This window comes from Periplaneta americana, chromosome 9 (genome assembly GCF_040183065.1).
Source record: "Periplaneta americana isolate PAMFEO1 chromosome 9, P.americana_PAMFEO1_priV1, whole genome shotgun sequence".
NCBI classification, from domain to species: Eukaryota; Metazoa; Arthropoda; class Insecta; order Blattodea; family Blattidae; genus Periplaneta; species Periplaneta americana.
In genome coordinates this window covers 143,226,208-143,242,654 of record NC_091125.1, presented here as the reverse complement: position 1 = coordinate 143,242,654, position 16,447 = coordinate 143,226,208, and the positions used below count along the sequence as shown (strand labels likewise).

At 34.7% G+C, this 16,447-nt stretch overlaps 1 protein-coding gene across 2 annotated transcripts in view; it reads right to left on the bottom strand.

Moving 5' to 3' along the window:
- LOC138706585 (arylsulfatase B) overlaps positions 1 to 16,447 on the bottom strand; it is a 115,087-nt gene that overhangs the window by 13,109 nt on the left and 85,531 nt on the right. For both annotated transcript variants that reach the window (XM_069836076.1, XM_069836077.1), the window contains exons 3-6: positions 14,987 to 15,146; positions 12,577 to 12,803; positions 8,621 to 8,870; positions 7,827 to 7,984 (exon numbers count right to left, since the gene is read on the bottom strand). In XM_069836076.1, coding sequence (XP_069692177.1) covers positions 7,827 to 7,984; positions 8,621 to 8,870; positions 12,577 to 12,803; positions 14,987 to 15,146 — 795 coding nt within the window. The remainder of the gene's footprint in view (positions 1 to 7,826; positions 7,985 to 8,620; positions 8,871 to 12,576; positions 12,804 to 14,986; positions 15,147 to 16,447) is intronic.

The window sequence follows — 16,447 nt, the reverse complement described above, 5'->3', positions numbered from 1 at the left end:
TAGGTAGCGAAATCCGGTTGCGAAAGTCAGCTATAACGGCTGGGAGGATCATCGTGAACAAATTAATATTCCATATTGTAGATTACAAAAGAGCAACACAAACTTTTTAATTATGGGGACGAAATTATATAATAAGCTCCCAAGTCAATATTATAAATTACCAATCAATAGCTTCAAAACTAGATTTTACAATTGGTTATTAAATAATCCTTTTTATTCTGTTGCTGAGATTTTGAACACAAATTTGTATGAAATTGTATTTTAATAAATAAGTTTAATTGCAATTTAGCTAGTTTTCTTATTTAAAAGTTTCAAATTATTTCATGTTTTCATTGTATTATTTAAATTTTACTGTTTCTTTTATTAGTGTTTTTTTAAAATGTATTTATATGTTTTTCAATGTAGTCTGACGATGCCTAAAACTGTATGTCTAATGGCCAAATAAATTGAATAGAATTGAATTGAATCATGCTAATCACACAATACCTCCATTCTGGTTGGATGATCGTCCACCTCTGCTTCGGCATGTGGGCGTGAGGCCAGCAGCCGGCTGGTCAGCCTGGGCCCTTCACGGGCTGTAGCGCCATGGATTATTGTTATTGTTATTATTATTATTATTATTATTATTATTATTATTATTATTATTAAAAATATAGTTAAGTATAGAGCATACATTAAACACAATTTTTAGGTACACACACAAAAGAGGAAAAATTATGATAATAAATAACAGGAGTTCTTACATGTTGTTGTTTAGTCAACTGTCCGAAGACAGGTTTGAACCTCATAAGTAACACCAATAAGGCATCATTCGTGAGGCAACTAGGCCAAAAGATAATGGGGTAGAGCGGCCAGTTCCTTTCCCCTTCAATGCATACATCGCCGATTAGCTAAATATTTCCACTAATCAGACTTCAGATGCACACAAACAATTATTGTTCTTCCTCTGACACATATTGTCAAGTGAGATGTACTGCCTGATAATATACATACCAGTATCAGCCAGAATCTTAATCAAAGGTAGTTCTCATATGTTACGCAATATAAGAAAAAATGATGTAACAAAAGATAAAAAAGAATCATTAGAATATCTAAATGTAAAGAATACATGGAAACATACAACACTTGCCATAACAGTAAGTTAGTATGGAAACTCTTCATAAGATAATTTTCTAACTTGGATTTAAAAGTTGGTCATATCATTTGAACTGTGGACATGGGACAGAATGGAGTGTGTGAAATGGACAGATAACATAGGAAATGAAGCTCTGCTAGATAGAGTGGGTAAAGAAAGAATAATACTGAAACTGTTCAGAAAGACGAAATAAAACTGACTGGATCACTCGATATTGCAGAATGCACTGGAAGGAATGGTGATTGGAAAAAAAAATTCACACAACATTAAGATACATGGATCATATGAGGAAACAAAGAGGAAAGCGGAAAATAGGAAAGATTGGAGAATTCTGGGTTTGCAGTGAATGACTTGCCCTTGGGCAGAAGACTATTAATTAATGCATTGGTAATTATCTATTTCCAAAATATCTTCAATGGTGTGGAAGTTGCCCATCTCGATTATATATTTTTCACCTGAATGTCCCATTAAAATCCTGTTATCATCGCCATTATTATTGTTATTATTAGACTGCGGAACTTCATGCAATTACAAGTTTTTATTGATTTGGCATACTATTGAAAAAGTAAAAGTGGATCTTTGCCGAGCATCAAATTTTACGTTCGAATGAAGCCAACTTTATTTTTCATAAATCCATATTTCTTGGGTTTTCCCTTTTAAATGAATATATATTTTTATTTTGCAGTCCACACCTGTGGAGTAATGGCGTCTAGTCTCGAAACCAGGTGGCCCGGGTTCGATTCTCGGTCGGGGCAAGTTACCTGGTTGAGGTTTTTTCGGGGTTTTCCCCTCAACCCAGTATGAGCAAATGCTGGGTAACTTTCGGTGCTGGACCCTGGATTCATTTCACAGGCATTATTACCGTCATTTCATTCAGACGCTATATAACCTGAGATGTTGATACAGTGTCGTAAAATAACCTATTTAAAAAAATTATTTTATATATTTAAATGCGTATATTAACATCTTAAGACAAACTATATGATTATGTCTCGTGACGGGAATATTGTACGAAATGGAAATATAAATATTGGAGATTTATCCTTCGAAGAGGTGGAAAAATTCAAATATCTTGCAGCAACAGTAACAAATATAAATGACACTCGGGAGGAAATTAAACGCAGAATAAATATGGGAAATGCCTGTTATTATTCGGTTGAGAAGCTCTTATCATCCAGTCTGCTGTCCAAAAATCTGAAAGTTAGAATTTATAAAACAGTTATATTACCGGTTCTTCTATATGGCTGTGAAACTTGGACTCTCACTCTGAGAGAGGAACATAGGTTAAGGGTGTTTGAGAATAAGGTGCTTAGGAAAATATTTGGGGCTAAGCGGGATGAAGTTACAGGAGAATGGAGAAAGTTACACAACACAGAACTGCACGCATTGTATTCTTCACCTGACATAATTAGGAACTTGAAATCCAGATGTTTGAGATGGGCAGGGCATGTAGCACGTATGGGCGAATCCAGAAATGCATATAGAGTGTTAGCTGGGAGACCGGAGGGAAAAAGACCTTTAGGGAGGCCGAGACGTAGATGGGAGGATAATATTAAAATGGATTTGAGGGAGGTGGGGTATGATGATAGAGACTGGCTTAATCTTGCACAGGATAGGGACCGATGGCGGGCTTATGTGAGGGCGGCAATGAACCTTCGTGTTCCTTAAAAGCCATTTGTAAGTAAGTAAGTTGTAAGCATATTAACATCTTTCTTTGTTTTTCCCGATTTATTAACTAATTTCAAAATTTCTCTATTTTAAAAATAAGAATAATTTCCAAGAAATATAAAAATTATGTCAGAAATAAAACCAATAATTATTATTTAATTTCTGTTAAGAACATTAAATTGCTGCGATGACAATGGATACTTCCCCTAGTGTATAAGTTTGATCGTTTTTCACTTTAACACGATGCTATCTGCTGTCATTCAGACTTTTACCATCTTTTACCCTAATTTCGTAGAATCAAAAATGAATGTATTTAGACATCTGCGACAATCACGCACTGTTAAAGTCATGAAACTGCTGCCAAGACAATGCTGCTAGTGCACTCCAATTTCATAGAAACAAAACTGAAAGTATTTAAACACCTGCGACAATGAAGTAAATTTTCATTTCGACAAATTTTAGAGCACAATCAAGCGAAGAACCAGTAGGCCTACATGATCGATCTGCTTACAAGTTTAACTGCTGACATGCCAAAATACAAAAGTAGCAGAAAAGATTTACAGTATTGAAGAAATGGGTTTCAGAAGACAATGTTTTTCTACTGATGGAAAATCGTCTTCGATGCAATATGGCTTCTTAACACTTATTACTTTGAATTAGTTTCATTCATATCGTATTATTAAACTTCTAAATGTATTTTTATTGCATATACAAGGCGTCCACAGGGGGTAGCCAGTGGCAGCAATTGCCACGGAGATTTTTATTTTTTGCGAGACTTTCTTATTTTTCTTTGAGTTCAATACATGTTTTCTCAAACCCTCAGTAAACAGTTCAACAAAATCGATTCAAACTATGGATGCGTGTGCAGGGCAATTTAGATTTCAGAACTGGCTATTTTTTATTTCAGTTTTCTCTCTCCTCATTCATCCGTTTCCTCTAATTTTCAAACCATCTTGCTACCACTGAGATTGGATCCTGCGGGTGCCCTTGTACATATATTTCAATTTTTAGGGCATATTTCAACAGTTGTTACTGCATAGTTGCACTCATATTTTCAGATTTTTTTAGTGCATAAAGTTCCGTGGTCTAATTATTATTATACAGGGCTTTCATTTCAAAACTTCCCAGTATAAATAACTAATTATTTAAATTCAATTCAATTAAAAAAAAAAAGTAAATTTAGATATTGAGGGGAAAGTCTGAAACCAGGCTTAATTACATTTTAGATTTCACCCCCCCCCCCACTCCCAGTCTCCCCCACTTTGAAATTTCAAATGGCACCTCTATATTTGTATACTTAAATATGAAAGAGCATTCAATTGTTTATACACCTCATTCATTTGTTTTCAGATCTTTTGTTTTCTATCGTTGCTTAGCAACCTGTATTTTTGTTATTATCAGTTGATTGTAGAATGAAAACACAGCTTTTTGTGTAATTTCCTCAATTTAAACAATGAGGATGATTTCTGTTCTCTCTTGAAGGGTATACACCATTTTAAAATAATTTAATACACAAACACAACTATTACACGAAATGCGCAGTAAGTTTTTGTAGCTTTATTCTCTTTAGCTCTAACCAACAGTAACAACAATCCAAGTTGCCAGGCTACGATAGAAAAAAAAAAGATACGAAAACAAATGAATGAGGTGTATAAACAATTGAATGCTCTTTCATAATTAAGTATAGAAAATATAGGGGTGCCATTGAAATTTTAAAATGGAAGTGACTGGAGGTGGAGGGTGAAATCTAAAATGCAATTAAATCTGGTTTCAGACTTCCCCCTCAATATCTAAATTGACATGTTTTCTGTTTAAATCGAATTCAATTTAAATAATTAATTATTTAGACTGGGAAGTTTTGCAATGAAATCCCTGTATAAGCTAAGGGGATATTCTGTCACTGAAGATCCCCGTTATGCTTTTTACGAAAACTAGACAGTCATAAGTACATGATATAAGGAAACTTCTTGAAAGATATGAGTACAAGCTGGATACACATTTGATTTATAGAGATAAGAGATAAAGTTTCACTTTCCTTACGGGAATCAAGGTCGTTAAACGTCTAACATTTCACTAATACTCATAAGCCCTACAAAAATATGTACTTCTTAGCAACCATTACTTCACATAAATCCTTATCACTTGATTTATAGAGATAAGAAGTAAAGTTTCACTTTCCTGCTGGGAATCAAGGTCGTTAAACATCGAACATTTCACTAATACTCATAAGCCCTACAAATTATGTATAGCTACTTCTTGGAAGATGCCATGAAACTAATCTACAGCAGATATAAGGATCACCTTCAAATTTATACAGATGGATCTCTAAACTCTGATGATGGGACATCGGGAGCACAGTATTATATTCCAAAATATCAAGAAAGTTACTGGTACTTCATGCCATGTTCATCTCCTTCAGTCTTGACACTGAATTGCTAGCTATTGATGCTGCTCTTCAGTGTGTTACTCAAATTTCTGAAAAATCTATTTGCATACTTACCGACTCCAAGGGGGCTATATTTAATACAATCAAATATGTACCAAACCTATACGCACATAGAATTATTCCCATTCAGAAACAACTAAGTAAACTAAAAAAACTCCAAAAGGAAATAATATTTCAATGGATACCTAGTCATTGTAGTATACCTGGAAACGAGAAAGTCAATAACACTGCACAAAAGCAACATATTTGCAACCAAGACGTCTTCAAGTGATATCTCTATCCAGTGCCTTTGCTTCAGTGAACTCTCATTTTACAAACCTATGAATCAACAATAAAACTGGAGATTTATCCTTCGAAGAGGTTGAAAAATTCAAATATCTTGGAGCAACAGTAACAAATATAAATGACACTCGGGAGGAAATTAAATGGAGAATAAATATGGGAAATACCTGTTATTATTCGAGTGCGAGGCTTTCGTCATCTAGACTGCTGTCAAAAAATCTGAGAGTTAGAATTTATAAAGCAGTTATATTACCGGTTGATCTGTATTGTTGTGAAACTCGGACTCTCACTTTGAGAGAGGAACAGAGATTAAGGGTATTTGAGGATAAGGTTCTTAGGAAAATATTTGGGGCTAAGAAGGATGAAGTTATAGGAGAATGGAGAAAGTTACACAACGCAGAACTGCATACATTGTTTTCTTCACCTGACATAATTAGGAACATTAAATCCAGACGTTTGAGATAGGCAGGGTATGTAGCACGTATGGGAGAATTCAGAAACGCATATAGTGTGTTAGTTGGGAGACCGGAGGGAAAAAGACCTTTGGGGAGACCAAGACGTAGATGGGAGGATAATATTAAAATGGATTTGAGAGAGGTGGGATGTGATAGCGAGTGGATTAATTTTGCACAGGATAGGGACCGATGGCGGGCTTATGTGAGGACGGCAATGAACCTGCGGGTTCCTTAAAAGCCATTTGTAAGTAAGTAAGTAAGTATGGATCAACAATTGGCTCTCTTCTAGCAAAGGAAAAATTTTACAGTACAAAAGAAATCAAATGACCTGGAAATGTACAAAAACCTGCCCAGACATGTTCAAATATTTTTAACAAGAGCCAGAACAGGTCACATTGTCACACAATTGTACCTACACCGATTTCACATTTCTGATAATCCTACTTGTCTGTGGCGTAATAATCATGATGAAGATCTCTGGAACGCATTCTTCTATACTGTTCATCCATAAACCACAAAAGAAGTAAATTAAAATCATCAGTACCTGCTGCAAAAGACACAGTCCTGCAGTATATATTGACTATACCCCAACTCTGGCTACTAGCAACAGGCATCTATAATGAACACCAATCAAAATACCTCTCATTTTTCATGAAAAACAACAACTGAATATACTACAGTGGACTATATGTTGTCGGCAAACAGCTGGATACATTAAGAAGATTGATTGATTGATTGATTGATTGATTGATTGATTGATTGATTGATATCTACCATACTTATACACACATAGAATTATTCCCATTCAGAAACAACTAAGTAAACTAAAAAACTCCAAAACGAAATAACATTTCAATGGATACCTAGTCGTTGTGGTATATCTGGAAACGAGAAAGTCGATAACATTGCAAAACAAGCTACATCTTTGCAACCAAGAATTCTTCAAGTGATATCTCTATCCAGTGCTTTTGCTTCAGTAAACTCTCATTTTACAAATCTACTGATGAACAATTGGCTCTCTTCTGGCAAAGGAAAAATTTTACAGTCAGTACAAAAGAAATCAAATGACCTGGAATGTAAAAAACTTGCCAGACATGTTCAAATATTTTTAACAAGAGCCAGAATAGATCACATTGTCACAACTGTACCTACACTGATTTCACATTTCTGATAATCCTACTTGTCTGTGGTGTAATAATCATGATGAAGATCTGGAACACATTCTTCTATACTGTCCATCCATAAACCACAAAAGAAGTAAATTAAAATCATCAGTACTGTACCAGTTGCAGAAGACACACCGCTGCAGTATATATTGACTACACACCAACTCTGGCTACTAGCAACAGGCATCTATAATGAACACCGATCAAAATACCCCTCATTTCTCATGAAAAACAAGAACTGAAAATACTATAGTGGACTATAGAGGACCTTATGTTGTCAGCAAACAGCTGGATACATTAAAAAGATTGATTGATGATTGATAGATTGATTGATTGGCAACCATTACCTCATATAAATCCTTATCTCCAACCTATAGGCCTGTACAGTTTATGAATTTACATATAATAAAATTATTTGCGTGCAAAGGATGAAAAATGAAAGAATACGGTATCAAAGATGATGCTGGAGTGGACTGCAGAAGTGCGGAGGAAAGACGAAAAAAGGAAAAAGAGAACAAAAGTTGGTTGGCTTCAGAAAGAGTATGAATAGAAGAGATCTTACTGAAGAAGATGCAGAGGATAGAAGATCAGGGAGGAGAAAAATTTCTTTGGGTGAAGGATAACTACTGTACCTACTGTAGGAAAATCCTAAAAAAAATTATTTGATATCTTACACCTCTCAGTGGCCAATTGGATGCGGCGTTAATATTGAAACCAGCTGCTGGCCCTCCATTATCAGTTGTGAAGACCAAAATACTGTTCTGTAACATATCTGTGTCTTGCAGAGCTGTGACCACTTTCCCAACTGATTCATCAAGTTTATGTAGCACACCTGTCAAAAATTAACATATTTTAATAGAAGAATATAATAAAACCGAGCTTTAATACGTAAGTATAGGCCTATTCTAAAACAATTGGCGTTCACAGGAGGGGTCACTCGATCCTTTGATCTTTTTTTTTTTTTTTGCAAAGATTGCCTAAAATATCTGTCAGAAAACGTAATAAATAGAGATAATTTTAAATTTAAAAATGTCAAAGAGGTTCATAATAAAGTCACTGATATTATTGAAATACAAATTTTTATATCTTAAACAACATTTACACTTTCCAATTTATATTTCCATCACAAAAACATGCAAAAACTCAAAAAAATGTGGGTATGTACTATATATGGAGAAAATAATACAGGCCTATGGGCGTGACTTTGCATTGGAACACACAAGCTGAATCCGAAAAAGTGACTTGATATATGAGAGAATATACCACAGGAAAAAATGACGAACCTTAGAAGTATCGGTACCGTACTTTAAACTTTACATCAATTACATCTAGTCTATCTTTCACTTTGTAAGGTACTGAAGATTGCATAAGAATTGTTTCTAACAACATTTACTACAGAAATTTCTTTCAATAATCTGAGAAGAGTAAAGACTTGGTTGAGAACTATTATTATTACTATTACTATTACCTGCAAATCTCCTTCGATTATAGTCTGTTATTGTGCTGAATTTTTCTACAACTTCATCTGGCGCAGGTAAGGGATTATATGGATTTCCAGAATGTACTGCGGCATGAGCCAGGTATAAGAAGAGAGGTTTCGATGCATTGTGTCCAGTGATTAATCTCACAGCTTCTTTTGTGAACACGTCTGTTGAATATTGGCCATGAAGATCCCAAGCAGGTTCCATTCCTCGCCGCATGTCGAGACCCCAATATGGCTACGAGACAACAAAATAAAATAAAACCTCAAAATTTCATGTTAAGATGAACAGAAAAAAATTTAGAGAGACATTATTTTGTAAGTGACAAGATTTTTTTCATTCTATGAGGAGACTTCATTTTTAAATTATATTTACAAAAACAGTCTTAACATATTTTTAGGACTAAATTCGTAACTAGTAATAGAAACTAAACGTTATTTTCTTAGAATAGAATAGAATATTTTATTGTCATTAGACAGCATATGGCCATATTAAACAAAGGTTTACATACAAGTGTAATATGAAACAGAGTAATATATTAGCTTTTTTTTTTTATCTTTAATGGAGAAGGGATCCAAAGGCTTTCATTCATTCATTCATTCATTCATTCATTCATTCATTCATTCATTCATTCATTCATTCATTCATTCATTCATTCATTCATTCATTCATTCATTCATTTATTTTATTCCATAGATCTTACATGAGCAATGAAGCTTTAAGATGTGGAACAAGTCAAAATTTTACAAGATTACAATTACAATTTTTACAAATTTTTACAGTTTTACAATTTAGTAATTTTCTACAATTTTACAACTTTGTGCAATTTTTTACAATATTTTGGCGAGATGTAGTGAGATGAGATGAGGTCCGAGGATTCGCCAAAAGATTACCCGGCATTTGCCTTTTGGTTGGGGAAAACCTCGGAAAAACCCAACCAGGTAATCAAATCAAAGGGGTTGATGACATGGGCTCGCCATAGACCATCCAGCTTCAGTCCCACGGCTGGGGAAAACCTCGGAAAAAACCATTCAATGAGATCAAAGGGGGATGCAACCCAAGCCCGAACGCAGCTCCGGATCAGCAGCCCAGCAGTACATTGCTGCCTAAGGCTTATTGTGCTTACTACTCCTGTTCTGTGAATGATTGGGTAGTCGAACGGCCATGCTGTAGTACAAGTACAGAACTCAGTATCATAAACTTAACTCAGACTATCATATGGATGATAGTGGTGTGTGAATTAATGATGGCGAAATGAGTCCGAGGTCGAAAATCACATCTCGAAGGCTAGGCCTTCTCTGGATGTAGAAATTTATAGCGAGATTTTCTATTTCAAATGGAACATATGGGGGAAAAATCGTTTTGAAAATCCATTATCACTTGGTGAGCCTTCCTTGTGAGTTTTGTTCTGAGTACCCTCAATGTCATCCCCAACTGTGATAACAATTGTGTCATCTACGTATAGTAGGCGTATTGACTTGTATTGTACTGTAAACAAAGAATTTAAATAAATGAGAAAAAGGGAGTGCACTAGAAAAACACCTTTTGTAATGTCAGTTACTGCATTAAGCATATTAGATTTCTTGTTATCTACAATGACCATTTCACGTCTATTAGACAGGTATGATTTAACAAGGAATAACTGAACTCATTTAACCCATAATAATTTCATTTTGAAAGTAGTATGTCATGGGAAACAGCATCGAAAGCTTTACTCATATCTAGAAATGTAGCATAAGTAAGAAAGTGACTTTTATAATAGATAATTGTTTCAAATTTGCTTACGTATCACTCTTTTCCAAGTTCTCTTCTCTTGTCAAATGTTACATAAATGCTGCAACTCATTAAGAATCATGAATAATTAATAGTAAGGTCTATCTTTTGAAGAGGTGGAAAAATTCAAATACCTGGGAGCAACAGTAACAAATATAAATGATACTCGGGAGGAAATTAAACACAGAATAAATATGGGAAATGCCTGTTTTTATTCGATTGAGAAGCTTTTATCATCCAGTCTGCTGTCAAAAAATCTGAAAGTTAGAATTTATAAAACAGTTATATTACTGGTTGTTCTTTATGGTTGTGAAACTTGGACTCTCACTTTGAGAGATGAACAAAGGTTAAGGGTGTTTGAGAATAAGGTGCTTAGGAAAATATTTGGGGCTAAGAGGGATGAAGTTACAGGAGAATGAAGAAATACAATATAATATTTGTTACTCAGTCAAATGACAAATCAATGTAAAATAACGACTTATATTATATGATCATAAAGTTTTAAACACATAAATTACATATTGCAAACGTTTTCGCCCATTCAGGCATCTTCAGGCACAATTATACAATATCTCAATATCAAACTGTATAGTCATTACATTGGTAGTAGATAAACTGTTTAAAATTAATGATGTTTCATAGTGACCTATACAGTTGCCACGTTCAAACGACGTGAGTACTTTCATTATCCATTCCAATCGTACTTTTAAATTTGATAATTTGCCACTTCTATTTCATATTTATATATTTCAGATATAACTCATCAATTATTGGACTCTACTGAACAAGAGTTTCACAGAATATTATGAAGTTTAAATCATAACACTACGTTGTTTTCTAATTTTAATATTATTTTAATTTTATGACCTGTAACATTACATTTTAATTATGGTGATGATGTACATCATTAATTTTAAACAGTTTATCTACCACCAATGTAATGACTATACAGTTTGATATTGAGATATTGTATAATTGTGCCTGAAGATGCCTGAATGGGTGAAAACGTTTGCAATATGTAATTTATGTGTTTAAAACTTAATGACCATATAATATAAGTCATTATTTTACAATGATTTGTCATTTGACTGAGTAACAAATATTATATTGTATTTATCTATATTGATTGACAATCTGAACAATTTTCATCATGCTCTCTAAGAATGAAGAAAGTCACACAACGCAGAACTGCACGCATTGTATTCTTCATCTGACATAATTAGGAACATTAAATCTAGACGTTTGAGATGGGCAGGGTATGTAGCATGTATGGGCGAACCCAGAAATGCATATAGAGTGCTAGTTGGGAAGCCGGAGGGAAAAAGGTCTTTGGGGAGGCCGAGACGTAGATGGGAAGATAATATTAAAATGGATTTGAGGGAGGTGGGATATGATGATAGAGACTGGATTAATCTTGCTCAGGATAGGGACCAATGGCGGGCTTATGTGAGGGCGGCAATGAACCTCCTGGGTTCCTTAAAAGCCAGTAAGTGAGTGAGTGAGTGAGTGAGTGAGTTCTACTTAATGAAAGTAAATTATTCTGATGAATTTTAAAACAATACGATTTAAGTTAATAGACGACAGAATTCCCAGATATCAGATTCATTAAATGACATGAAAATTAAAAGATGGTTTGATCACATCAAAAGAATAAAAAATAGTAGAACCACAAGCTTAGCCATGGAATTAAAAATAAATGGGGAGAGGCTAAGAAGAAGACAAGACCAATACGAAGAGATCAAATAAAGGAAGACATGGACAGAAGACGAGGAAGAATGGATTATAAGATCTGGACCAACATATTCTTCACACATCGACCCGAAGAACTCGAAAATGATGCTAAATGGTAATAATGCGTTAATAGAAGATAATGTTACGGCACAGAAAATCTTATTTGAATACAATTTTCAACAAAATATATATATATATATATATACATACATACATATATATCATACTAAGTCGTCCTCTGTAATCTGGTGCTCACTTCTGACCTCGGGTATCGCTGGTTCAAATGTGACTCAAGGGGAACATTGTTTTTTAATGATGGAGCATGACATATTGTGAATTCGTTTGTTTCATTCCTGATATTATTCTGTTGTAAGGTTATATGCTTCAATTTGTTAGGAAGGATAACACGTTACTGTGGTCACATACTATTAAAACTCACAGACTCTACAGCTGTGTGGTCGTTGTAGTCGTGATGTCCTGTCCAATAGCCGAGATGAGAGTCGAAACCTCGATAAGTAGGTGTATATTCTCTGCGGTACGAACCCAGGTGCCACTTTCCAACAATGTGTGTAGTATAACCCAACTCCTTTAGATACTCTGGCAGTAGTTTTTCTGTCAAAGGAAGTCCTCGTGGCTCCGCTCCAAACAGTACAGTGTGCTGCATTCCTGTAACATTTCAAATTTCACTTGAAAAATCATTGGAATCGATTTTAAATTCATCGCCAATTTTTTTTACTGGTTCCATATGAAGATCTAATTTTTTTTGTCCCATGCCTTACTGCCGGTGTTGCATTGATTTCTGCAATTATGGTTCTCACAACCGAGGAGGTGTTTATCGTCGAGCATTATTTCCGGTCATATGGAGTGGGGCGTCAGAATGGGCCGAGCTTTCGCCATGTTAAAGAGCTGTACCAGTCACCAATGCAGCACCAAATAACATAATAATGTTATCTGTCGTCGAAAAGTTCCGTCTTATGGGATCAGTCTTATATCATCTTGCATCTTATAATGACATATTGATTTTCAGAGTATTTTTGTAATTTTAGTGTTCTATGGCCGGAAATAATGCTCGATAATAAAAATCTTCTCCTCTGTTGTGAGAACCATAATTGCAACACTAACCTCAACACTGAATATGCAATATGTCAAACTACTGGGTTGGTGCATAAGTTCGTAGCGTTTTTATTTTGCGTGTTGGTATTCCGGTTGCTATGGATTTATTTATCGATTGTCATTTTTTATTTGAAGTTCATTTGTTTTTTTTTTTCTAAACATTACTGATTTATTCTTCGTGAGGACAAATCAAAATGACTGTCTTTAAATAAAAACACAACTGCAGAAATGAAGTTACAGTGATTACAGATTCCTGAGTTAGTACTTAAATTATAAAACAAGTTAATAATGTTATACTTTATTGCATCAGTCAATGTTCGGGAAACAAGTGAAGTGGTGCAATAACTGAGCATAAACGTGTTTCGTGCGATATCTTTTGTATGACTATGTAGCATGCTATAAACAGAGAATAAAAAAAAAAATAGTTTTACAAATAAAAAAAAATTCATTTGTTGTGCTTGAGTTTACATATTGAAGTTTTCATTTTTTCAGATAGTGAGTGGTAACCGTGGACGCTAGAAAATGGAGCGTCAAGTGGAGAAAGTGGAACATTTCCGACATATTCTTCTTTTTGAGTTCAATACGGGGGTGAAAGCAGTGGAGGCAGTCAGAAACATTTGTGCCATGTATGGGGAAAATGCTATCGGAGAGAGCACAGCAAGAAAATGGTTTTCTCGTTTTAAGGAGGATCTTTTGACATTAGTGACACTCCACATTCAGGAAGACCTTTGGGGTTTGATGAAGGCCGTTTAAACATATTAATCCACAATGATCCACGTCAGTGTACCCGAGAACTGGCAAATGTGATGAACTGTGACAAGTCCACCATCATGCGACATTTATTGCCGCCAACTGAGACGTCTTGCACACGCAATCCAAGAAAACGACCAACAAGACTGGGTGAAGTGATGCTACTCCACGATAATGCCTGTCCGCACTCTGCTAACCTGACACAAAACATTATACAGGAGTTAGGTTGGAAAGTCATTCCGCACCCACATGATCTTGCGCCCTCAGATTTTCACCTTTTCTGCTCTCTATCGAACAACCTTTAAGGGAAGTTCCTTTCCGGATGAAAATGCGCTCCGAACATGGCTTGACGAATTCTTTAACTCAAAACCACGCGATTTCTACAGGCGTTGAACTTCAACGTTCGCAGGCTGTTGTAAATAGTGAAGGAGACTGTATTGTTGATGGTTAACTTCTCTCTTATGTGTATCTGATGTGTTTAATAAACTTATGAAAAAACGCTACGAACTTATGCACCAGCCTAATATCATATAAAATAAATAAATCTTGCTTGCTGGGAAAACATGGACAGCAGATGAGCGATAATTTCAGTGTTATTTGTTTTTCCCGCATATTGGAATACCAGAGTGAACTTATTTCTCAAGTACAATTAAAAATATAAAGGAAATTCTTGAATAATTTCTTGCTGCTTTCACCCCTCTATTGAACTCAAAAAGATGAATGTGTCGGAAATGTTCCACTTTCTCCACTTGACACTCCATTTTCTGGCGTCCGCGGTTACATTACTATCTGAAAAAATAAAAACTTCAATATGTAAACTCAAGCACAACAATTGAACTTCAAATAAAAAATGACAATCGATAAAAAAATCCATAGGAACCGGAAATTCTTGTCATTAAATATTTATTTTAAACGAGGAATTCATTTTGGTAATAAATTGAATGAAAGAACGCTTGAAAATAGGGATATCTGTGCATCCAACTTACCAGTATGTATAGGATGTTTTCCAGTCATAAGAGCACTTCGTGATGGCGTACAAATGGCAGTGACGTAGTACTGGTTCAAGATGATACCACTATAAGCTAAAGCATCTATATTCGGCGTTGGGATCTGGTTGGAACCGTGAAATCCTACATCATTCCAACCCTGGAAAATGTATTACAACAAATCACTATGTTTCATGTTATCATGTTATAAATATGGTGTTCAATACCATAGCAGCAACTACATTCTACTTTGTCTTTTGCTGAAAACAAAAGTCAGATTACAATCATAGTATAGGCCTATATTATATAGTACATATATGTTTTACATAAATACTACGCCATCTTTACTTCCCATCTAAGCGGTCCTTGGTTCAATTCCAGGCATGGATGAGAAATGGAAGAGAATGATCTTCTGTCCACAGGACTTGGCGTTTGCCTTTTGTCATATGCTGTCCTATGTTGTCTCAGTAGTGGCCTTGCATCATGCTGACCACATAACCAAATGTGTCCGTCTAGTGTTAGTCCAAACATAGGCTATACATTCTCCTATACTGTACCTCATTGGTTGTTAGTCCGTACAAAAGGAGATTTCTTTCTTTTACTTTGATGATAATCATAGTCGAAAAACTTATTTTGTATAAATACAAGGTTACAAACATTAATAAATATTTAAGAACTTCTTTTGCAAGCTCGAATTATTCTTGCATTCTTTTCATCCAAATCTAGTCTAACAAGCAAACATTCTGATGGAAACACAGAAGAAAGTTATTTTTTTTCTTCCACCATGTCAATAATGTCAAAAGAAATGCTTATACAAATTTTTTCTCCACTCGACTGCAATTATTACGAGGGCCGTTAACAGAAAGAAAACACAATTTCATAGAACAAATTTATTGGAACAAACACAGCAATTGTTGACATTATTAACATGATGGAAGGAAAAAAAAATAAATTTTTTATCTGCCTCCATGAGAATGTTTGCTTGTGAGCTGTGTGCAAAAGTCTAAACATTCAATCACTAGGTAGCTACATATTTCAATGAGTTTTTCATTTATTTTTTCTGTAATTCCAGCCAGTTGACGCAACTGTGTAAAAAAGAGATTCAGTATCCATTTGTGGTTGTTACAATTGTTTTGTCCTTTAAAACTGTGCAAAATTAATTGCCTGTCCCATGAGTTTTTAATACACTGGAATGAATTAAATTTATTTTTTATCAAAATGATGATGTCGACAAGAAATCAAGTTTCTTTATAAATCCGTTAGATAACAGTGCAAGCATTATTTTAGAGTTTCATTTAATTATTACCGCAGTGCCATGGTCATAATAGTTTGAAGTATTAGAAATAGATTTTGCATAATATTTTGTATCATTGTTACATCACGTATTAGTATTTTGGTCGTTCTTTAGGTGGTATCCACTGCTTTCGGATAAAATTGTCTTGGTTTTCGATTTTACAGGAA